The sequence below is a fragment of the Daucus carota genome, chromosome 4 (genome assembly GCF_001625215.2).
Source record: "Daucus carota subsp. sativus chromosome 4, DH1 v3.0, whole genome shotgun sequence".
NCBI lineage: Eukaryota > Viridiplantae > Streptophyta > Magnoliopsida > Apiales > Apiaceae > Daucus > Daucus carota.
The window spans coordinates 26,757,357-26,780,940 of record NC_030384.2 but is presented as its reverse complement, the minus strand read 5'-3'; the positions used below and the strand labels follow the sequence as shown (position 1 = coordinate 26,780,940).

The following is a 23,584-nucleotide window of genomic DNA, read 5'->3' as shown; positions in this document are numbered from 1 at the left end:
CTTTATATAGACACCAACAAACATCAAGCTGTCTTTATAAGAACTGGCACTGAGGTTTGTCACCTTTGCTCATTGTTCAATAATAATTTCTGATTGTATGTTGTAGCCTCTAATTTCAAGTTCTTTCAACTGAATTTGTTTTCTTTAGGACGATTTTTCGTATAGTATGCAACAGATGCATTGATCACTGGTTAATGATTGAGTTTTTTGTGCAGGGCAACTTAAAATGGAGAAGATGATGGGGTTCCAAATAGGTGTGATTGGTGCATTGTTTCTATCTGTGGCCTCATCAGTGTCCATCGTCGTCTGCAACAAAGCTTTGATGAGCAATCTTGGTTTCCCATTTGGTATGTTTTATGATTTCTCTAGAATTGTTGTCAATTTGTTGCATTATTATTTGGATGATTAGTCTCTTTGATCTTGATCATCAGCTACAACATTGACAAGTTGGCATCTGATGGTAACATATTGCACATTACATGTGGCACGACGCTTGAATTTCTTTGAGACTAAATCTGTTGATATTAAGACTGTCATCATCTTCGGTGTTCTTAATGGTGTTTCCATCGGATTTCTTAATTTGAGCCTTGGCTTTAATTCTATCGGTTTCTACCAGGTATATCTATTTCTCCATATTCTGCAGCTGAGCCCTTGTACATAGAGTTGTCTGTTAATATGCAAAAGAAAAATAAGTATCACCTAAGACCGGTGATCTGTAACACTGGGACGGAGAGCTGTAGTACCATGACTGATGATTTCTAGTCGCAACTTTTCCTTTTGAGGTGAAAAATGTACCCAAAGTACTCAACTATGGTTTGGTTTCTGATTTTGCAGATGACCAAATTAGCAATTATACCTTTCACAGTGTTACTGGAAACCATTTTCTTGAAAAAGAAATTCAGGTAAACACATCTGCATTTGGGGGAATTCATTAAACTTATATTATTGTTGTTTTAAAATTACTAATTCTATTACTAAGCATGCAGTAAGAAAATCAAGCTATCTCTTTTCGTCTTGCTTGTGGGAGTTGGGGTGGCTTCAGTGACAGATCTGCAGCTCAATTTAGTGGGAACAATTCTTTCTCTTATAGCAATTGCAACTACCTGTGTTGGTCAGATTGTATCCTTTTTTATATCTGCACTATATAAATGTGTGTTAGTAGCTTAACAAAATATACGATTTTGGCAATTTATTAAAATCATAAACCAATCTATTAAATGATTGATATTTGCAATATTTCCCAGATATAAAAGTTAATTTTGTTATGAGTAGTTATTTATAAGAAAATAACTCGTATATTGGGAGACACGGCTGCTGGTTTTGGCATAGGCGTATGTTAAGGTATTCGTACACCTTACCCTCCAGAACCCTGCTGTACAAATGGGGTATGTTTCGCTTGGTGCCTTGGTATAGTTTTAAGTAGTAAAGGAATGATGAGAAAGTTGATTCTTAACCGGAAATAATCTCAGCTCACAAACACTATACAGAAGAGGCTAAATGTGTCATCTACTCAGCTGTTGTACCAGTCATCTCCATTTCAAGCAGCTGTTCTGTTTGTGACAGGCCCTCTACTAGACCAATACCTCACAAAGCAAAATGTCTATGCTTTCAGCTATTCTCCGCTTGTCTTGGTACAGATAGATGCACATATTACTCTTCTTACTTAATGCACATATATTAGAAATTCATCAAGAATATTATTATATACAATGTGAAATTATACATATGGTGCAGGGATTCATAGCACTTTCCTGCATGATCGCTGTATCAGTGAACTTCAGCACGTTTTTGGTTATTGGGAAAACATCACCAGTAACATATCAAGTGCTAGGCCACTTGAAAACATGCCTTGTTCTTGGATTTGGATATACTTTGCTACATGACCCTTTCACAGCCAGGAATATTGTTGGAATTCTTATTGCGGTTCTTGGCATGGGCTTATATTCTTATTTCTGTACAAGCGAAAACAAAAAGAAGCAATCGGGTGATCTCTCCACTCCTCAGGTCACAATTCTTTGTCTACGCTTGTAATTAGACTGTTTTGATGTATTTTATCATTATAGTAGGTCTTTAGCAAAACTCTACTGTGACACTCACACCCATGTAACATGCACACTCGAACACTCAAGCTCTGGCTACCAAGGCTGTAATGCTAGGGATCAATAAATAATTTTTCTTATTACGACCTTGTAAAATATACTATAATCTGCAGACAATAAACCTTATATAACATTGTTCAAGGAAATAGGAAATAACATCATTTGAGAAATTCTACACCTAGCTTTTGTCATAAAACCATTTTCGACTTGCCTGTTAAGAAAGTAATTGTTTCGTTTTTCATATTTTCAGGTTAAAGCCAGAGACAACGATACACCTCTTTTGGGGACACCAGGACAAAGAAGTTGAGGTGAAAAAATTAATTAAGGTTTCTCTTGTTTGAGATGTTAGAATATTGATATCAAGATTTTGATCTTTTATGAGGTTTTTTCTTAAGGATACTTTTATTTTGCCTCACAGAAGTGATTGATTAAACGACTAAATGGTAGTGATTCTTAAAAACTACAGAATTATCAAATAGCCGCAGTTATAGATTCAAAGCTCCATTCATGTGGTATATATGTGGAGGATTTTAAGTCCTTGCACCAAACCTGCAATTTGAATTATCTGCCTCAGATTATCCATGATCGTAATTCATAATGATATACATCGATTCAATATTTCATTAAAAATAATTTCAAACAATTTAAAATATACATCTCTACTCTATCGGTTTCATTTCAGATCATGTACAAGCAAAAATTACCTATTTCTGCAATTTTCAGCTAATTTTAGGAAAATCCTAAAATTCTTTATCGCATTACCTTACTAGTCTAGATTTCTTCATGTTTTAGATGATTGCAGAGAAAGCTTAAATCAAATTTGGAGTTGCAGGTTGAAAATCATAAACCATGAAAGTCGTATAAAGAATAAAAGATCAACTGACAGTTGACACCCAATACTTACTAAAGATGTATACTTTCAAAATTTATATGCCCAAAGAAACAACATAGACTTCAGATCACAGAATTATAAATTCTGAACTGCAAAATTCATCTTTACAAATATGTATAGTCCTTTATAACATTCAATACAAAATTTTTTCTTCAAAATATAATTATATAAACAACACCTAGCTCAATAAAAGATAACAAGAACATGACATAAAAAAACACTCAAGGCAAGTTATTATTTTACTTGACTAATTTTCTGGACATTCATAGAATATGAGCTTCTCCTGCTAGAACGGCTGATCTCTTACCAGAGTAATACAAGCGAAAATGAACTAGGAAAAAAAACTAGGCAAGATAATATATCAATATGTCAAAAGATTGTTAGAGCTGAATTTTCATTTTCTTTATTTCTGTCGTCGTTAATTTTCAGCTGGAATTGGTTGTAAGTTGTATATGCAGAATGCAGGATATAGAGTTAAGTGAGAAAAATAATATACAACAGAGGGAATGGAACAGAAACACTAGGCTGTAAGTTGTCAGTGACTATTTCAAGTTACATACTGGTAATACATTGGATGAAGTAGGTATTAGGAGGCGAGTCAGCCACTGATTAGTGTTTGTTGATCTTCATGGTGTTTTATTAGATGAACTGTATGTTTGTTTTTCTGTTCCTACTGGACAATTCACACTTGGTTGAATATCAAAGGCTTTTGTTGCGCGGCTTCAGCAAATAGTGGTTTTGGTGACCAAGAACTTGCCTTATCTTGTGAGTTCCAACTTATGGATGAAGATGTGCTAAATGTGTAGTCCTGGTTAACTCTGGGTTGAGATTTATTTTGCTTTGTGAAGCCTAGGAGCAAGAGCAACCGAGGAATTGGAGGAGTCCCCACTTCTAAAAGTCCCTCCAGAATCTGAATCACAAGCCCCATACTTGGCCTATCTTTCTCATCATCCTGAATGCACCAGCAAGCCACTTTGCAAGCTCTAGCCAATTCGCTTGAATCTGCTTCACCTCTCAATCTTTTATCTAAGAACTGCGTTAATCCTTCTTCCCCTTCGTTTAATTTCTCAGCAACTAGAGCTGGAAAGTAACTTCCATCATCTGAAAACTCTATATTTCTCCTCCCTGACATAATTTCAAACAACAGCTTTCCATAGCTATAAACATCCACCTTTGCAGTGATGGCATCGTTTAATATCCATTCTGGTGCAAGGTATCCTCTTGTTCCTTTAATTGTTGTCAAGACATGGCTATATTCTCGGCCAAGAAGCTTGGCTAGGCCAAAATCAGCAACTTTGGCATTGAAGTCATCATCCAGCAATATGTTATCAGGCTTAATATCACAATGTATGATACAATCCCTGCATTTTTCGTGAAGATAATCCAACCCTCTAGCTGTTCCAATCATAATTTTGTACCTTGTTTTCCAATCTAGAAAAAGATTGGAATTTTCATGAAACAAGTAATTTTCAAGAGAACCATTCTTCATGTAATCAAATACCAAAAGTCTTTTTTCACCTTCTATGCAGAATCCTTGCAGACGAACAAGGTTAATATGTTGAATTTGCCCGATTGTGCTCATTTCTGCACGGAACTGCTTCTCTCCTTGCTGTAAATTCTTTAGCCTTTTAACTGCTATAGCTCTGGAATTTGGTAAAGTCCCTTTGAAAACTGAGCCAAACCCGCCTTCGCCAAGCTTTTCTGAGAAGTGCTTGGTCAATTTTCTGATGTCTTTGTACTTGAACACCACCAAATCCCCTGATTCCCAATCATAACTTCTCACCTTTTCTTTTCTCAGATGCAAGATAGCTAATGTTACTATGCCAAGCATAATGAAGGACCCTCCAGTAGCTCCTACAACAATCCAAACCCGGGTCTTGCTACCTGATTTCCTCATGCACCCATCATTATAATCTCCCAATGCCCAATTTTTTGACACCCTCGGTTCATACCCTTGAAAACAAGTACAAAAAGGTTCTTTGAACTGATTGCAAGTAGCATAATCACCACACAAGCCCAAACCATCGCAATGGAGTGGCCACACCCAAAAGGGAAGCCATTTGCGTTCTGGGACTTCCTTCCACCACACAAACTGCCTAAGTAGTCCACTCGTATCAACCGTGAACTGTGTGAAAGTTTCAGGAACAGCAATCTTATAGGTGAATATGCTCTCATTCACATTGGAAATATAAGTAAGATTTGATATATAAGTGTTATGACTCAATTCTGGAACAAGTGCAAAACTTGTTCCTGTCCATGCACCAGAAGACCAGTACCGTTTAGTCCTATTGTAGACTAAAATATGACTAGTGCTATTCGTTTCCACCTCGAATGAGAAAAGACCAGGTGCGGGATTTTCTGAATTTTTCCATGAGGTTAGATAAATCTTCTCCTTCTTTAGTTTGTTATATCCAATTTTTCCTCCAGGAAGCCAAGTGTCTGTCGGGTGATCAAAACTTTGCCATATAACATTAGAGGAATCTTGATGATCTTGTATCACAAAATTTCCGCTGTCAAGAAGAATGGCTACCGTCGAATTATCTGTTGTTGCAGTAGCACCCGAGGACCAAATTACTGTTCTTGCCTCATTTGTCAGAGCAAGATTTCCATCAGGCAAGAGTTTCAGTTCTGAGTTGTAAGGATCAGAAACTGGATAGTTTCTATTTGCTACCCACACAAAAGTTTTAGTATCTACACTTTTATACCATATGCCAATGTAATAGTTTTGTGACTCACCTGGTTTGAAGAAACCTAGCTCAAATGTCCCATTCTCTGACGATATCGTCTGGTCTCCAGAGAGAGTCTGACCAACTCTAATGACATTGGTTCCTTCGTAAAGACGGGCTTCAAAGAAAAGAAGAGAAAGGAGGCAAACCAAAAGATTGAAGGATGTTTTGCTGGCCTTCAGGACCATCTTCTTCTTACTCAACTAGATAAAAATCTTAACCTTATTCTTTAGGAGTATAAGAAAGCTTATACCAGAAGTAGAACTGCAAGAGGTATGTAGAAAATTCTAAAGCAGGTAAGAACTTGGACTTATTCCTAGTCAAGTCGATGACAAATTTCACTTTGCAAACTTATTATGCTGCTTGTTTATTGGTTTGTTGTACAACTTTGACTAATCACACTGAATTTTTTAACTTGCAGCATGTTCTTGTGTCAAGATCATTGTTGCAAGGTGTCTCCTGAAATGGTCCATTGTCAATATTTATTTGGCATGAGAAATTAAAATTTTTTCTGAATACAATTATTTACGTAATTTACACCTCAACTTCGGTGCAAATAAGCAATCAAATCTGAACAGCAGAACGTACCTCAAAAAAAGTACTCTATATCACATTGAATTTTATGCTTTAACTGTAAAAATTGTTTTTTAAGTCATCAGTTGTTAGTTGAGAGAGAGGGAGAGAGGAAATAAGTTAATTTGAGTTGAACCTGAGTTAAAGGACTAATGTAGCAGTTAAAAGACTAGCATTATTTTCTTTGGAAGATAAAGACCTTCAGTATTAGGATATGGTCTACACTGAAAACCAACCACAAATTCTTGATAGTGATTTAGGATTTTAAGTCACCATATGAAGCCCGGCTACTGAGTGGTAATGAGGGCGTTATCTATGGACACAAAAGTCATGATAGTGATTTTGAATATGAAGCACAGCAAGCTACTTAAAATCATCAAGGGTGTTATCTATGAATATGCGATCCTGAATTGTATAGAGAAAACAGAAAAATGTGGATATACATGTGTTTCTATTCAATCATGATGACCTTGTTCCTGCAAAATCATCTAGCTATTTCATCATCTTATGATGAAAATGCAACTCATCTGAGTCCTAAGATGCAAAAGCTTGCATTGTTTCAGTTTAAGCTTAGCTTCACAATAAATTCTTCCACTGCTGAATTTTGTGAAGATGCTCCTTCGGTTTCAAAGACAATGAATTGGAGCATGAGTTCTGATTGCTGCACGTGGGACGGTGTCACCTGTGACCACATGACAGGGAATGTGATTGGACTGGACCTGAGATGCAGCCACCTTGAAGGTTCCATCCGTCCCGACAGCACCCTCTTCAACCTCTCTTTTCTTCAAAACATCATCTTTGATTCTAATAGTTTACATGGAGAGTTACCTCTAGAAATTTTCCACCTACCCAACTTGGAAGTGCTAAGCTTAGAATTCAACTCTCAGCTAATTGTTAAGTTACCAAAACATAAGTGGGGAAGTAGTAGTAATCTCCAGCTTCTTGCCCTTACGCAAACAACCTTATCTGGAGGAATACCTGATTCAATAGGCTACCTCAAGTCCCTAACCTTTTTGTCTATCTTTCAATGCAATCTCTCTGGCCCAATTCCAAGATCCATCAGCAACCTTACACAACTTACTTATTTGAACCTTGGTTTCAATCTTCTCAGTGGTCAAATCCCTGATTCTTTAGCCAACATTCAAAACCTAGGAATCCTTTATCTTAATAATAACAATTTCTCTGGGCCGATTCCAAGATCAATTGGTAATCTTACTCAACTTTTGTTATTGGACCTAGATTCCAATTACTTAACTGGACAGATTCCAAGATCAGTAGGCAATCTTACTCAACTTACCCTATTGCAACTGTCTTCCAATTACTTAACTGACCGTATTCCTGATTCTTTAGCTAGTCTCCAAAACCTACAATTACTTAGCCTTGGTCGTAACAATTTGATTGGTCCGTCCCCTTCTTGGATTTCCAACTGCAGAGAACTCTCATTTTTAGATCTGTCAGAGAACTCACTTACCGGACCCCTGCCTTCCAACCTAATTCTTCCAAATCTGACTTTTCTTGATTTGTCTCATAACTCACTTAATGGAACAATACCATCTTGGTTCTTTCATTCTCCATTATTAACATACATATCCATTGATCATAATGAGTTCACAGGACAGGTTTATGTATTCGGTTCCTTGGAGATGTACTCATTGAAATATTTGAGTCTTTCTCACAACAACCTGACAGGTGGTCTTGAGCATCTTCCCTGGAAGATATTGACTTATCTTGACCTCCAATCTAATATGCTCCAGGGATCATTGCCTGCCTCAATCTGCAATTCGAGCTCTCTTGATATTCTCAATTTATCTCATAATAATTTAACTGGTGTACTTCCCTCATGCACAAGAGGTTTAAACTACAGTCTTTCCGTGTTTGATCTACGGATGAATAGTATTGAGGGAAGTCTTCCATCAGCTTTGGTAAATTTCCGTAAACTGAGAAGTTTGAATTTGCATGGAAATAAACTGGAAGGTACAATTCCTCTTTCTTTTTCTAAATTTGATTACTTAGAAGTTTTTGATGTTGGAAATAATCAAATAAATGACACTTTCCCTCTATGGTTAGAAACCCTTCAAAATCTCCAAGTTCTTATTTTGAAATCAAATAAATTCTTTGGTATCATAACCAATGTCTCTAAGATAGAACACCCATTCCCTAGCCTGAGAATCATTGACCTCTCCAACAACGAGTTTTCGGGTCCTTTACCAGCAAAATATATCCAAAACTTCAAAGGGATGATGAATAAGGATGCCAACAAAATGGAAAGGACTTATATGGGGAATTCTCTTTATAGTGACACAATGATGTTGGTGGTAAAAGGGGTAGAGATTGAGTTCATTAGAATTCTAACAATATTCACAGCCATTGACTTGTCGAGAAACAAGTTTGAAGGGGAGATTCCTGAGTACATTGGAAATCTTGAGTCACTCAGATACCTCAATCTATCTCACAATAATCTCACAGGCCATATACCATCCTTAGTCGGAAAATTGTTGATGCTAGAATCACTAGACCTCTCTTTCAACCTACTGGTTGGAGTCATTCCTCAAGAGCTCACAAGTATATATTCTCTTTCACATCTAAATCTCTCTCAGAATGATCTTACTGGTCATATTCCACGAGGACCTCAGTTTAGTACATTTGAGAATAGTAGCTATGCCGGGAATTTTGGGCTATGTGGACCTCCGCTGTCCAGAAGATGCATTAGAGAGACTCAACAGGAAGAATTTGAAGATGATGAGGATGATGGTTTCTTTTTTAGCGGTTTTACTTGGGAATCTGTGGCTATCGGATATGGGTGTGGAGTGGTGGTGGGATTCGTTGTAGGATACGTTATGTTCATGGCAGGAAAACCAAAATGGTTCACGGGAATCATTGCCAGAGAATTGGGCCTCAAGATCAGAAGACTGGAGATCAGTGTTGGGTATCAACCCAATATGAATAGGATTCTGATTTGAGTTAGAAATTAGAATTGGATTAGGATTATGATTAGGTATATTAGAGTTAGATTCTGATTTGTCTAAGTTTGATGGCTATATATACATAGTCATATTGTTTGATAGGTATGCTTGAGTATTGGTAGGCTTGAGTATCCTAGTTTGTTGGATTGTATTATTGATAACGGTTTTGATTAATAATACAAGTTGGGACGTGGATTTTCCGCGTCATATAATTTTTGTGTGTGCTTTGTATTAGAAGATTGATCTCGTATATTATTCCTAACAAGTGGTATCAAGAGCTAGGTTCATGATGGATAAGATGGGAGGAAAATTCGAGATTGAATTGTTTGATGGCAGAAACAATTTTACTTTATGGCAGAGCACAGTGAAAGATTTGCTAATTCAACGAGGATTATATGCAACTCTCGAGGATAAGAAGCCCGCTGATGTGGATAATACAAAGTGGGAAGATATGAAATTACGTGCTGCGTCGACTATCCGGTTGGCTCTTGCACCGGAAATCAAGTATGATGTTCTCAAGGAGAATAACCCTAAAAATTTGTGGGAGAAGTTGACAAAGACATATCACTCAAAGTCTTTGGCCAACAAGTTGTTTCTCAAGAAAGATTTGTTCGGACTTAAGATGGAAGAAAACGGAGATTTGAGAGATCATCTAAATCGTTTTAATGGGTTGATCAACCAGCTGAATAATTTGGATGAAAAATTAAAGGATGAGGACAAAGCCATTCTTTTACTTGTTTCCCTACCATATAAGTATAATAATGTGATTACTTCTTTAATGGTTGGAAAAACGAAGTTAACTTTGGATGAGACTACTGTTGTTATTCTTGAAGCTGAAAGATTGATGAAGCAAGGATCAGGTGATACATCGGACGGAAGTGCACTTATGATGGATGCATATAACAGGAAAAAGAAGTTTGATAAGAAACATAACCCTAATATCAAGTGCTTTTATTGTGAAGAATTGGGCCACCATCAATTCATATGTCCGAAAGCAAAAGAAGACCTAAAGGAGTTAAAGAAAATTCGAGAGAAGGGTAGTGCTTCGCTTGTTGAGACGGTTGATGATGCTCTTTTGGTTCAAGAAGACAAGGGATCAAAAGAAGAATGGATACTTGACTCGGGATGTTCTCATCACATATGTGCTAGGAGGGAGTGGTTCTCGTCCTATAAGGATTGTGAGGGAAAGATGATAGCTTTACCAAATGGTAAAACGATAAAAGTTACCGGCGTTGGTGAGATAACAATGAAACTTCATAATGGTCGTATTCGAAAATTAGCTCAAGTAAGGTATGTACCGGAGCTAAATCGAAATCTAATTTCATTGGGTAAATTAGTTGATTTGGGATGTACTGTTATGATGAAGAACGGTTGTTTGAAGGTCACCAAACAAGAATTGGTGATACTCAAAGGTTGGAAGGATAAGAGAAATCTTTTTATGCTAGATGGAAAAGTTGTTACTCAAGGGGAGGCATTGGCGGATGGACGTCAACGTCTTCATGGTGATCGTTAAAAGATTTTGAAACCGTATTGGGTTGAAGGGGAGGATTGTTGGGTATCAACCCAATATGAATAGGATTCTGATTTGAGTTAGAAATTAGAATTGGATTAGGATTATGATTAGGTATATTAGAGTTAGATTCTGATTTGTCTAAGTTTGATGGCTATATATACATAGTCATATTGTTTGATAGGTATGCTTGAGTATTGGTAGGCTTGAGTATCCTAGTTTGTTGGATTGTATTATTGATAACGGTTTTGATTAATAATACAAGTTGGGACGTGGATTTTCCGCGTCATATAATTTTTGTGTGTGCTTTGTATTAGAAGATTGATCTCGTATATTATTCCTAACAATCAGAAGCAGATGAAATAAAGATTTGGTTATGTCTGTCCTTTTTTTTTATTGGTCATTGCAAATTTGTAACCCTTTGGTATAATATGGCTTCTAAGTTGTGCTGCTACATTATTTGGATTTTGGCTCTGGACTTATCGAGCAAGAAGTGTAATAAACTCTGCCTATATATGCTCTGTCACCACCTAGGATTAAGCTTTAGCATTCCGGTTCACCTTAAATTAACATTTGAGACTCATCTCAGGAAACTCAAAAAATCTTTTGCAATTGACAATGTTTTTCTCTAGCTGTTCAGACAGTTCATACTTTGAGACCAAGACTGCTTCTTTGTTCGACGTCAGTCCATTGGATTAGGGATGTTCTTCTTTGGATTTTGCACCTCTGTGCAAGGAGAAACATAAAAGCACTTTGTACATAGTTGTTGCTTGAAGCAAGGTCAAAGAGCAGATTATGAGAAGAATGAGTACAATGTCTGTCTGCATTGATGTTGTTGCATCTCGTAGTAGTTTCGAGGCAACTTGCCATATTTTAGCGATGCTACATTTTTACATACACACACACTAACACCTATGCCAGAAAGTTGGTTGATTGTTTAGGATATATATTCTCAATTGAGGTTAAGCTATGCATGCGATGCTTTGTTTGCACTTGAAAGTTTAAAAAACCTATATATATAGTAACAATTCCTAATAGGATTATCCTTCTATGAATGTTGAATGATATAACGTTATAAAATGATATTTGCGGTCATATTCACCCAAGGTGATATTTGAGATATTATTACTTGTGATAAATGGAGTCGGTATCCGATAATCTTATTATTTATGTCTACCGGAGTTGATTTCATTTTCCAAAAAAAAGGATGTTGTTCCGATTTATCATTTTTTTTAAAATAAGACTCCTAATTATCATTATTGGGGAAAATTGCCCCAAATATCATTTTGGGATGGAAAACACTGGATCGCGTGGAGTTCTTCCCTATTTCACTTTCAGATCGTATAGCGTGTTGAGATCCTAATCGTTGTTTCATGTAATATTTCACTCCAAAACGTGAAATCGTGTTATATATTTTATAATAATTACTAACCCTGAATGCTATATCATATTTTCTTTTAAGAATTAAAGCACTAAATTATATAATATTAAATAAGTGATATTTCGAATTATTTTCCAACTATTTCAATGTTAGTTAAAGAAAATGTAATATACTCCCTCCATCCTATTTAATTTTATACGTTCATTATTGGCACACACTTAAAATAGGATGTTGTCCTGGTCTATCATTTTTTTCAAGAATAAGACTCCTAAATATCACCTTTGGTCTTAAAAAAAGAAAAATATCACTATTGGGAAAAATTGCCCCAAAATATTATTTTGCAGTCGAAAATACTAGATCATTTAGAGTTCATCCTTATTTCACTTCTAGAGGGGATACCGTTTTGAGATCCTAATCGTTATTTCATGTATATTTTACTCCAAAACGTGAGATTGTATTATATTTTATAACCTAAATGCTATATCATATATTTTTTTTAAGAATTAAAATACTAAACTAATTTCAAAAGCATTTGTAGTTGATAGCTCAAACGGAGTTTCTGGAAAAGATGGTGAACACAGAGTAAGGATCTATACATATACCATCATTAATTTCAAAATCGCTTATTTGTCTCATCTTGAGTATGAAAACATGCATGTTACTTTTTTCTATGTTTGTTCGACTCGATCATTTTTGTAGATGCAGTATGACTATTATTTATTAAATAATCTTCTTTTCTTAAAAAAAAAACATTTTCCACCAATTTCAACATAGTCAAAGAAATTGTGATATGATCACAGGAGAGCAACAACATAGTGAAAAAGTAGCGTTAACAACCTAGAGAAAAGTAGCGTTGACTGTTGCCACTTGACAAGCGGAAGAAATCAATAAATCATGCAAATATGGCTAAAATAACATGAGTAGGTTGTGAGACGTGGAACAAAACTGGCATATAGGGCCAAATGAACATGCCACCCCACATTTATTCCACATCACTTTTACCCAACCATCCCATCCATATCTTCTCCTTCTTCCTGCTTCATCTGGATCTACCATCCGTGCGTCCCATTTGCTTATGTTAACTTTTTATTATATTCGGCTTTGTCTGCCATTTTCACTCTTAATTATTGAGTATATATTTTTTTATTAAAACATAATAATATTTCATCACTTCTGTGATTCACTTTATAATAATTTTAAAATGGGTATGTGGATAACAAATGATATGATAATTATGAGAAATTCGGTTCAAACAATATAAAAAGATATAAATCGAAAAAGTACAAAAGATATTGATAGAATAAACTTATTGCAAATGTAAAATATTGATTAATAATAAAAATCGTATTTAGAGATTAGTATAATGCTGATTTTAATTCAAACTACATTTTTAACAAAAACTTCAATAAAATTTAATTTAAAATTAATATATAACTAGTTGAGTTCAATTAAATTGGAGCTAATAGTTATATTTAAGATAGGAATCCGTTCCAAATTCTAATAAATTTTTAAAGAATTCTATTAATTATTTAAAATTTTGAAAGCGATGACTCGATGAATATAAAAATTAAGTTTTTCCTTTTTGAAAAGCAAAGAACGTAACATTGATATTAATATTAAGTTAATATTTTGATAATTCTGCATCGTGAAGAATTTATAAATAAATAAAAAAAATAAGAATTTTAAATTACTGAAATTATAAATTCAGTTGAGTGTGTGTAAAAATAAGAACATAAAAAGTAGGCAAGAGTACATGTATTCTGTTAGTTGAGTTAATAGACAGACACAGATTCCTCTTTGATCAACAGCCCAACATCCTCGTTTTTGCCTTCCTCTTCCTACCCCTCTTTTCTCTGCAAATCAATGGCTTCCATATTGTTTCTTCATTCAAGATGAAATTTCCACAAGGATTCCCAAGGTTTGTTCTTCCACTTTTCCTGATTTTTATGTAATTGATATGTCAAACTGTTGTATATGATTCTTTAGGGGAGAGAGAGGGAGAGGGAGAGAGGGAGAGGGGGAGAGAGAGAGAGAGAGAGAGAGAGAGAGAGAGAGACGAGAGAGAGGGATAGGGAGAGGGGGAGAGGGAGAGAGAGAGAGAGGGATAGAGGGAGAGAGAGAGATTACAAATGTATGTCAGTGTTGGCAGAATAGCTGATGAACCAAGCCTTGCTAATTTCTTACTTTGAAACAATTCTGATACATGAAATGAATTGAACTTTACAATATCAAATAGGCCTCAGTTTTAATAAATTTTTACTTTCAAGTAATTGGGAAATTCTGGATAGCTTAGTGGCTAGGCTAAGAATTCTTGCACTCCTCTAAAAGATAAAGTTTTGATATTGCTATCACCTTAACTAAAAGAATTAAGTGCAGAATAATACTTTAATTGAAGTTAGATTAAGAGATTACTTATACATAATTTTCTTCTTCTTTAAATTACGTATATAAAACAGTAAACCTATATTTTGTGTTTGAAACTCAGATTTTTCTTGTGCATAGATAGTTTGTTCATTTGATCCACCTTTGAGTGAATGCATACTTGATATGGTGGATTCTTATGTTATATATATAAGAATAAACCTGACGGGTACTTAAGGCAAACTGAAGAGTCCGACTAACATAGCTTCTTATAGTGTATAAGGTGTTGATTGGTAGACAACAATAATCATTTCTTGATTGCTTTCGAACTATTTGTTTAATATACTGGTCTTATTTCAGTATGAGCAGGGCAGGTGGATATTGGGACAGGTTCGTTAATGGTGATGATTCGTTTCATAATCTCATTAATGTATTGGATTTCCCTTTGGAGAGTGTTGAAGAGGATAAGGGCATCACTGACAATTCGGATCCTCAGTTTCAACGCCCTGGACTGTTTAATTCGGATGTTTCGCAGGGACTTCCTCCTCTTTTTAATTCTGACATTGCAGAGCATGATAACTATGTACAGGTTACTTTTTTTTTTTTGATCTTTTTGTTATTTTAGAAAACATTTGCAATTAATATATTTGGTCCTACTCTATCATTTATGTATCAAGTTAGAGTAATAGATGGTATTATCTTGCTATATAAGATAGTTTTATTTGAAAAACTGCTTTAATTAATTGATGCAAATGCCTGTGGTTTTGGTTGGTGACCACAAGCGACAGGATTAAGTGTGGCTAGTAAAGTTAGAAGCATTACAGGGGGAAAATTTAAGCAAAATAGTGCCCCAAAAGTTTTCGCTACTTTTGTTGCTGATCAATATCAATTCAGCATTTTTTTAAATTCCTTACTGATGACAATTTAGTTGTGTTTAGATCTGACATTGAGGTTCTTAAAACTCGCTAGCTAGTTGAATTGATCATAACAAAGATTCTAGAGCCTTGAAATTGTAAAGATAGTCACCAGCTTACCTTACCAGGAAATCTTACTTCTGAAAGACACAAATCAATGATGTTTACAAATTTGTTCTATCGAAGGGAAACTATTGCATCTCTGTCGGATCATATTGGCTTGAATGGATGATACAGGTTCTGCAAGTGCAAGGATCGATATACTAATTGTTTTCTTTCCTAAAATTCTGCATTGAATAGAAAAATCATGATTCACAACTTATTATGGATTCTGAAGTCAAATGATACTGATTTATTGAATATTAGCACAAAAATGTAACATGTATTATAATCGCCACATCCTACATGTAGTAATTGGTAGTCATTATTTTAATTTATTTGTATGTTGATTGCATAACTGATGGCCTGCTGATAGTAAATTAAACAATTTTCTGATTTTCTGCAAGACTGCATCTGATTTGTTGGTGATATTATCTTTCAGGATAATTCTGATACCAAACAACTGCCAGTTGCTACTGATATATCCAACACACATCTTCCCCTTGATTCTTCTCATTTGACAAATCCAACCTCATTCCAAACACAAAGCTCGTATTATGTGGTTGAAAGCAGCAGCTCCTGCTCAGCGGAAAAAAACTTTCTGCCTTACCCTGAACTCCTTGTCCCAGTCAAACCTCGAACAAAGATTCTGCGGAGCTCAACCTTCAGCAGATGGCATTTGCTCTCTCTTTCAAAATCTCCTAAAAAAATATCAAAGTCAAAAGGAAAAAAGAAGATGAAGAAACTATCCCAGCTTCCAAATGAATCCGAGTTTTCTGAAAACTGTATTCATCAGCATATGTCATCTAAAAGGTGTGCGCATTGTCAAGCTGATAAAACACTACAATGGAGAGATGGACCTATGGGGCCCAAGACTCTTTGCGATGCATGTGGAGTTAGTTATAAGAGTGGATGCCTCGTTCGAGGGTCTCGTCCGATAGCAAGTCATCGCTCGAAGACCAAAAAGTTTTCACGCAGTCAAGGAAAAGAGAAGAAAACAAAATTGTCAGGTGATATCAAGGACGATTCAACAAATCAGCTTCAAGAAGACTTCACTAACCCTCTTTCATACAAAATATGTACTCTGTGTAATGTTAAGGGAAACCTGCCATGGAAGGACGGACCAGTGAGCCCAAGCTCACTCTGTATTGCATGTGGAGATCGTTATAGGTCTGGACACCTCTTGCAGGAGACTCATCCAATAGCCAGTCAAGACCCCGAAAAAAATGGAAAGATGAACACAAGAAACAGAAAGAAGAAGAGAAAGGAACTTCCAGGCCTTCCTAATGACTCTCAGCCTCTGGGAGTGGCAGGTCATCAGAATGGGCCAGGTAAAAGATGTGCTCATTGCCAAGTTATGAGAACCCCTCAATGGAGGGACGGACCAAATGGCCCGAAAAGCCTTTGCAATGCATGCGGAGTTCGATACCGGTCAGGCCGACTCCTTCCTGAATATCGACCAGCAGCCAGTCCTACTTTTGTTCCATCTTTGCACTCTAACATTCACAAGACAGTTATAAAGATGAGAGAGAAACCTATACCGAAAATCATCATGCCTGAGAATGACCCTGCAATAACTGCACCACCAGAAACTGTTCCGGCAAGCAGCTAAATATTAAACTGCGTGTAAATTAATGGGTTTGAGTTAATCTTATTTTCTTTGCTGAATGTTGATTTTGCTAGATTTATAGTGCAAAGTCTCTAAAATGCAAATGTGCATTGCGGAGAGTTGCAATTTGGGATTAATTGTGTAGCATTAGCTGCAGGAATACATAAATGCTAAAGAGATCTTTCAAGTCATGATCTGTGGATCATTCAATACTGGAAGTGCTTATTCAGGTTCTTTTTTCCTTTGATGAAGTCTTAGGTGTCATAGTTTGTTGTTGGAGGTATTTGATAACAACGAATAATTTGGAGAATTGTCTGGCAATCAGAGTTATGTGGCGGCTGACAATGGCAACGATTAACGCAGGATGGTGGTGGGTGCAAGGGTGTTTTAGAGGCTTCAACACTTGCACCACCCTCTTGTTACCGCTAAGCCAACTTCCCTTTGGTTCACTCAAAGGCGAATCGGCGTCACCTCATAGGGCGTTGTCCGACCAGGGATGTGCATCATCTCCACCCTGGACCAAAATTCAATGATTTGTTCCTGTACACCGCAGATAACAGGTAGAATGTCGAACATATATGGAACAGGACTTGTACTTATTAACAAAATTGAGTTGATTCATTTTCCAATCCCAGCTACTTCATTATCTAGGGTCGTGCTCAAGAGGAAACCGGTCCTTAAAATAAAACCATAGAACCACTAACGTCTGGCTACAGAACCCTAAATTTTAAATAGATTTTTAGGATCTAAATCTAAATTCATGTTTTTTGAATGTTTTTTCATCGTTGTGTATGTTCAAAAATAAGTTTAAAATATAATACATAGATATTGACATTTTTTTTGCATGTGAAGTTCTGTTACGGAATTCAAACTAATACTTAAATTCTGTTGCAGAACTCTGCTTAAACTCTGCTTAATACTAGAAATAAGGTAAAGGTTATATGGTTCTCTCTCTAATGGTTCTCTCTTCAACATGACCCTCGTTGTCTATATTTCAATAATACGAACTTCCCTCGATACTCACCTTAGCCCGTTTTCACGTCCATGGGTCAATAGTTTCCATGTCATCATTGACTTCCACAAAGCAGAAGTTAGGAAGCTTCTTGTTTTCTACAATAGCTGCTGTATTGTATATAACAAACCCTTTTATGCACAAGCCTTAGAAGTTAGCAAAAAGGTTTCTATTTCCATATATATAATCATATTTGTAAACTTGTAGTTATGTGGAGTTGCAATATGGTTGTTCAGTTCATGCTCTGCTGCTGTCTACTCATAATCGTTCCCTGCTCTGGTGCACAACCTGATTACATCTATCATATTTGTCGCAACCGCACAACTGACAGTTTCAATAGTTTGTTTCAAGTCAACAGAGAAGTCCTCCTATCTAAATTGGCATCGAATGCAGCAGAAAATCAAGGGTACTATAACTACACCGCCAGTGATCAGAATTCTCCAAGTAGCGGATCTAAGTTACAACTTACCAACCCTCAACATTATATGGCTTTTCTCTGTGTCGAGGAGATCTTTCCACAAGTGAGTGTGAAGAATGTGTGACTGCAGCTACAAAAGATATTAGAACTAGGTGCCCAAATGAAGATCTTGGAATCATTTGGTATGGTGAATGCATGGCACGCTATGACACCAAGTTTCTTTTCTCTTCTTTTGATCAAGAAGAGGAAGGGCTAGCAGTTCTTATGTACAATACAAGAAATGTCACAGACGAGGGTCAGTTTCAGAGAGTGCTACAGTCTACTATGAATAAGCTTAAAGCCAGGGTTTCAAAAGGGATACCCTTAAATAGTCGGACTATCAAGAGTTTTGCATTAGGATCTACAAACTTAAGTTCTCTAGAAACTCTGTATGCATCAGCTCAGTGTGTACCTGACTTAACTGAGGTTGATTGTAATCGCTGCCTTAACGTGGCAACTAATCTTCTGCAGGATCATAATAATTCAGAGGGTGGGAGTTTTGTTTCAAGTTGTACTGTTCGTTATGAGTTGTACCCATTCTACAGAAACATAGCCGTTGAACCTTCCCCATATGATCTTCCTCCTCCTCCAAAGACGGCTCCAACCTCCATACGTAGGGCTACTGGTAATCTACTTTTTATTTGACTAGCCAAAGTTGCTTCGATTCAAATATACGAGCATAGCAGGCAGCCTTACAAATTTGTGTCATAATAAAACTAGATGCTTGTTATTTGTGCAGGGAATGGAGGAATCAGGTTGAAAGTGATTGTCGCTATTGTGGCTCCCGTTTCTGTTTCCCTGCTTAGTTGCTTGGTGTACTGTATTGTTTTTCGGAAGGCCAAGACAAGGGGTGCCACACCACAACAAGAGTTCGGTAATGAGAAACTAATTTAATTCATTAAAGTTGTTGATCTATTTAAGTTGGTTATAATGTTCACTCTTATCTGTCAAATATAATTAATGTGAGGATTTTCCGCTTTTACAGTCCTCTTTTACTATGTATTTTCATTGTCTTTCTGCTAGGCGATGATGAAATTTCGACTATAGAAAGCTTGCGGTTCGAGTTAGACAATATTAAAGCGGCCACCAATAATTTCTCTCCTGATAATAAGATAGGTGTGGGAGGATTTGGTGATGTCTTTAAGGTACAATCTGAAAGAAGTAGATTACAAATTCTTTTGAATAGATTAAATTTTGTTCAGACAACATATGTTATGAAAATACCAAAGCTACAAAACGAGTCAAGGACTCATGACACATTACAAGAAATTTAAGTTAACATCTGGCTCTACAAATTCCCAGGGTGTTCTCGCTGATGGGAAAGAAATAGCGGTGAAGAGGCTCTCCAAAAGCTCTTGTCAAGGTTCCAGAGAATTTCAAAATGAGGTTGTTTTAGTGGCGAAGCTTCAACATAAAAATCTTGTGAGAGTTTTGGGTTTTTGTCTCCAGGAAGATGAAAAGATACTTGTCTATGAATACATTCCTGACAAAAGCCTCGACAACATCCTATTTGGTAATTATGCTATTTTTGAAAATGAGATTACTTATTAAAAACACATTATTGTACAAGGCTATATATTATTTAGTTGCATATATTCTACTTCTTTCACTTATCTTTAGAGTTCTGTATCGAAGGTATTTGTCACTTGTCGTTTGTCATTCGAGATAATATGTACAAGGCTACATTATGATGTATTGTTGGTATGTAAGAGTACAAGGTCAAGTTATGTGAGGAGATATAGGAAGCAGAACTAGTTTCATATATCTAATAATTTTAGAGATCTTACAGATGAATTATGTTATAAAGTGAAAATTCTTCATGATTGAAGTATACAATTTGGGGTGATGGCAGATCCTGAGAGGCAAAGGCAACTGGATTGGGCAACACGTTACAAAATTATTGTGGGGATTGCTAGAGGGTTGGTTTATCTTCATGTAGATTCCAGACTGAGAATTATCCATCGGGATCTTAAAGCGAGTAACATTCTGTTAGATGAAAATTTGAATGCAAAAGTATCTGACTTTGGCATGGCTAGAATACTTGGTGGGGAGCAAACTCAGGGAAATACAAGTAGAATTGTTGGAACATTGTAAGTCTTCTATTTAATAATCTATCGTCCTTAATTACAATGTAATATTGTAATCTATAGATATTGACATTGGAGGTTCATATAATATTGTTAGAAATTTCTACACCAACTTGATGGCTTCGTTTTAGTGGTTACATGTCTCCGGAGTATGCAATGCATGGACAATTCTCCTCAAAATCAGATGTCTTCAGCTTTGGAGTCTTGGTTCTTGAAATCATTAGCGGGAAAAGAAACAGCAGTTTTTATCAATCGGACCAGGGAGCTGAGGACCTCCTTAGCTATGTAAGTAGACTAAGAACATCTTCTTTTTTTCTGCATTCTTCGTGTAGCAAATCAAATTTTCTTATATTAAAACAATACAATTTCCAGCCCTGGAAACAGTGGAAGAACGGCACACCATTGGAGGTAATGGATCCTAGTTTAATGGAATCTTATTCGAGAGCTGAAGTACTAAGGTGTATCCAAATTGGGTTATTATGTGTTCAAGAAGATATGAGTGCCAGGTCCTCAGTAGCTTGGGTGCTGACAATGCTGACCAGTCACTCTGTTAGCATTGCCTTACCTAAACGACCTCCATTCTTTTGTTATAGTAGATCGGAAACACAAGCCTTAGGCGAGCTGATATCTGATCACCCCGCAAGCAATTCAGCGACCTTATCTGTTGATGATTCATCAATTACTGGGATTTATGCAAGATAAAAGTATGAAAATACAATGGTAATAATTATACTGAACTATGTGTACACTGAATACAACTTTGTTATTACCACTTGAAATTATATTGTTACAATAAGATGTATTAAACTTTTGTTATAATCATGACCGCTGGATATTCATCTACCGGCTCACAAACCATATGCCATCTAAACCGGACCTGGCAGTCGACTGTTAGGGACCAGCACCCTTTTTTAAAAATCTGAACACGTTAACAAGAAACTTCCATTTTAAAATGCTAGTCACCTCATTCCAGACCCTCTTCTTCTTCCTTGATTATCAACCCCCTTCCTCAGACTCGTTGTTTATACCATCTAGCATCGAGGAAAATTTAGAAATTCATAAGTAGTTTCATAAATCTAATGTACTTACGGTATCATTTACTCGAACCTAAATAAGTGTAAGGTTCAAGAGATTTTATGTAACTACACAATTTCCGGGCTTGGGAATATTTTAGAAATGACACACTATGAAAAAAGTCGAAATTAGGTTCTGCATTCACCGAACATAAAACTCCAACAATTTATTCAAGCATTGTCGAGAATTAATACACATTGTCCAACAATTTATTTTGATGATGGATATTGATAGTATAGGAGTTGAGATTCAATTTGATTACTCATAGTCATACTTGAAAATTGGATGTCAATAACATATTAAAATTAGATTCGATCCTCAAGAACAATTTAAAAATGCAAATGAAAATTACTGATTTATCCTTATTTGACTAAAAGTAAAGATCAAAAGGGTGCAATCTGAGAATGCAAACTGAATTCTGCGTCGTCCATTTTACACTTAGCCCAGACAAAAAATACAAAATGCAAATAAATCTATTATTAATCATTTTAGTAAGTTGGCAAGTCCGTCACAAAGTTGAATTGTCAACATAATTATGTACTTACAAGCTATTTATCAACAAAATATTGTGTGATTTTAATTATGGGGTAAAGCTTTCCTATTTATCATTGTGATAAATTTATTTTTAAACACAAAAAATTTAAGTAATATTCACTGTAATCAGAGGGCTGTAATTGATTTTATATCATCAAGCATCACATGTTCCTAACATATGGGGTCCCTTGGTTTGAGACTTCGAGGAGTGGTATGAGGTTAGAATCAAGAATCGGGTTAAGTCTTTATGGGTTTGAGTTATTATATCTGATATCATGTGTCTGGTTGACTGCTGAAATCAATATGTATAATTCTTGTAAAAATTAGTTATCAATTTATATTAATTAAAAATATTAATAAAATTATTATTGTTATATATTTATGCATCATTCATTTAATTTTGTATTCAACATTAATATTTTATTATAGAAAATGTAAATTATAATGCATATCTCATGTTTGGAATGTACAAATCATATACCTGATTCTGGATATTAATGAACGAAACTATCCCGTATACTTTGGGAATCGGAACCTTCATCCTGACAAGTGTTTGAATTAGTTATTTGGTGCTATGGAATGGGAACCCAATCAGATTTCAGATGGTTAAATCATACCCTTTTCATCATGATACAGCTTCTTCTTTTTAAACAAAGGAAATCATTCATCAACTCAAATCAGCTAATAAAATGACTTGAAGCTAAGGTGGATTAAAAACAAGAAGATTTAGCCAAGTAATCAGCAGCTTGGTTTCCGGATCGTTTAACAAACGGAATAAAAATACTCTTGAACTTTCGGATTTAGCCAAGTCTAAACAATCACCAGTTATCACCCCAGCAGGGTTATCACCTGTAACTAGGGGTGATCGCGGTGCGGGCGGTGCGGTTTTTCATCAAAACCGCAAACCAAACCGCGTATGCGGTTTGCTTGAAAACTCAAACCGCAACCGCACCGCGCTAGGATAAAAACCACGTAAACCGCACCACAAAAATGCGGTGTGGTGCGGTGCGGTTTGTGCGGTTTGTGTATGTTTAAGAATAAATATTTTTAGTTGAAGTTAGTAATAAAATTTAAATATAAAATAACTAAATTTTTTTCTTGTAATGAATTTATATGATATTTATCATTTCAGAACTACAACTACAAAAATAATGCACATAAAAGTGTAAATATAATAATAAATATGAGTACTAAGAAACATATTATTATAATATAATCATATCATACAAATTTGGTATAATGGTAATATAATGGTAATGCGAGATTGATAAAATAATAATTAGCTATTGTTTA

The 23,584-nt window shown here is 35.7% G+C and overlaps 5 protein-coding genes across 9 annotated transcripts; 4 read left to right on the top strand and 1 right to left on the bottom strand.

Moving 5' to 3' along the window:
- The first annotated feature begins 171 nt into the window (after nt 1-171).
- LOC108217104 (UDP-xylose transporter 1-like) lies at nt 172-2,657 on the top strand. The gene is made up of 7 exons (XM_017389953.2): nt 172-347; nt 432-616; nt 835-902; nt 987-1,119; nt 1,470-1,631; nt 1,735-2,004; nt 2,350-2,657. Exons 1-7 carry the CDS (start codon nt 227-229, stop codon nt 2,404-2,406), a joined length of 996 nt encoding a protein of 331 aa, XP_017245442.1. The 5' UTR covers nt 172-226; the 3' UTR covers nt 2,407-2,657.
- Nucleotides 2,658-3,299: 642 nt separating this feature from the next.
- LOC108218747 (G-type lectin S-receptor-like serine/threonine-protein kinase At2g19130) lies at nt 3,300-6,141 on the bottom strand. Its single transcript, XM_017391836.2, has 2 exons — nt 5,728-6,141; nt 3,300-5,658 (listed from the first exon to the last, which is right to left on the bottom strand). The coding sequence occupies exons 1-2, from the start codon at nt 5,903-5,905 to the stop codon at nt 3,674-3,676; spliced, it is 2,163 nt and encodes a 720-aa protein (XP_017247325.1). The 5' UTR covers nt 5,906-6,141; the 3' UTR covers nt 3,300-3,673.
- Nucleotides 6,142-6,419: 278 nt separating this feature from the next.
- On the top strand, nt 6,420-11,289 carry LOC108218746 (receptor-like protein 9DC3). The gene has a single exon (XM_064091463.1). The coding sequence runs from the start codon at nt 6,722-6,724 to the stop codon at nt 9,248-9,250; it is 2,529 nt and encodes an 842-aa protein (XP_063947533.1). The 5' UTR covers nt 6,420-6,721; the 3' UTR covers nt 9,251-11,289.
- Nucleotides 11,290-13,852: 2,563 nt separating this feature from the next.
- On the top strand, nt 13,853-17,368 carry LOC108218750 (GATA transcription factor 8). Of its 2 annotated transcripts, none has more exons than XM_017391840.2 (3): nt 13,853-14,062; nt 14,866-15,088; nt 15,961-17,368. In XM_017391840.2, exons 1-3 carry the CDS (start codon nt 14,037-14,039, stop codon nt 17,128-17,130), a joined length of 1,419 nt encoding a protein of 472 aa, XP_017247329.1. In that variant the 5' UTR covers nt 13,853-14,036; the 3' UTR covers nt 17,131-17,368. The 2 variants fall into 2 exon arrangements, with proteins under 2 accessions (XP_017247329.1, XP_017247328.1); XM_017391839.2 differs by having other exon boundaries at nt 13,855-14,062; nt 14,866-15,094.
- Nucleotides 17,226-21,505, top strand: LOC108218748 (cysteine-rich receptor-like protein kinase 10). Of its 4 annotated transcripts, XM_017391837.2 has the most exons (9): nt 17,226-17,357; nt 17,453-17,687; nt 18,347-19,221; nt 19,336-19,470; nt 19,620-19,741; nt 19,899-20,109; nt 20,449-20,686; nt 20,815-20,968; nt 21,056-21,504. In XM_017391837.2, exons 3-9 carry the CDS (start codon nt 18,753-18,755, stop codon nt 21,383-21,385), a joined length of 1,659 nt encoding a protein of 552 aa, XP_017247326.1. In that variant the 5' UTR covers nt 17,226-17,357; nt 17,453-17,687; nt 18,347-18,752; the 3' UTR covers nt 21,386-21,504. The 4 variants fall into 4 exon arrangements, with proteins under 4 accessions (XP_017247326.1, XP_063947534.1, XP_017247327.1 ...); XM_064091464.1 differs by lacking the exon at nt 17,226-17,357 and having other exon boundaries at nt 17,504-17,687; nt 18,498-19,221; XM_017391838.2 differs by lacking the exons at nt 17,226-17,357; nt 21,056-21,504 and having other exon boundaries at nt 17,504-17,687; nt 20,781-20,901.
- The last annotated feature ends 2,079 nt before the right edge of the window (nt 21,506-23,584 follow it).

What these genes read in the sequence shown, in the direction of transcription:
- LOC108218748 (XM_064091465.1), top strand. Translation starts at nt 18,753, where the DNA reads ATGGCACGCTATGACACCAAGTTTCTTTTCTCTTCTTTTGATCAAGAA. An exon ending in GATTTGGTGATGTCTTTAAG is followed by an intron (nt 19,742 to 19,898) that starts GTACAATCTGAA and finishes ACAAATTCCCAG; the next exon opens with GGTGTTCTCGCTGATGGGAA. An exon ending in CCTCGACAACATCCTATTTG is followed by an intron (nt 20,110 to 20,448) that starts GTAATTATGCTA and finishes GGGTGATGGCAG; the next exon opens with ATCCTGAGAGGCAAAGGCAA.
- LOC108218750 (XM_017391839.2), top strand. Translation starts at nt 14,037, where the DNA reads ATGAAATTTCCACAAGGATTCCCAAG. An exon ending in TTTCCACAAGGATTCCCAAG is followed by an intron (nt 14,063 to 14,865) that starts GTTTGTTCTTCC and finishes GTCTTATTTCAG; the next exon opens with TATGAGCAGGGCAGGTGGAT. An exon ending in AGCATGATAACTATGTACAG is followed by an intron (nt 15,095 to 15,960) that starts GTTACTTTTTTT and finishes ATTATCTTTCAG; the next exon opens with GATAATTCTGATACCAAACA.
- LOC108218746 (XM_064091463.1), top strand. Translation starts at nt 6,722, where the DNA reads ATGTGGATATACATGTGTTTCTATTCAATCATGATGACCTTGTTCCTG.
- LOC108218747 (XM_017391836.2), bottom strand. Translation starts at nt 5,905, where the DNA reads ATGGTCCTGAAGGCCAGCAAAACATCCTTCAATCTTTTGGTTTGCCTC. An exon ending in GCTAGGTTTCTTCAAACCAG is followed by an intron (nt 5,659 to 5,727) that starts GTGAGTCACAAA and finishes TTGTGTGGGTAG; the next exon opens with CAAATAGAAACTATCCAGTT.
- LOC108217104 (XM_017389953.2), top strand. Translation starts at nt 227, where the DNA reads ATGGAGAAGATGATGGGGTTCCAAATAGGTGTGATTGGTGCATTGTTT. An exon ending in CAATCTTGGTTTCCCATTTG is followed by an intron (nt 348 to 431) that starts GTATGTTTTATG and finishes CTTGATCATCAG; the next exon opens with CTACAACATTGACAAGTTGG. An exon ending in ATTCTATCGGTTTCTACCAG is followed by an intron (nt 617 to 834) that starts GTATATCTATTT and finishes CTGATTTTGCAG; the next exon opens with ATGACCAAATTAGCAATTAT.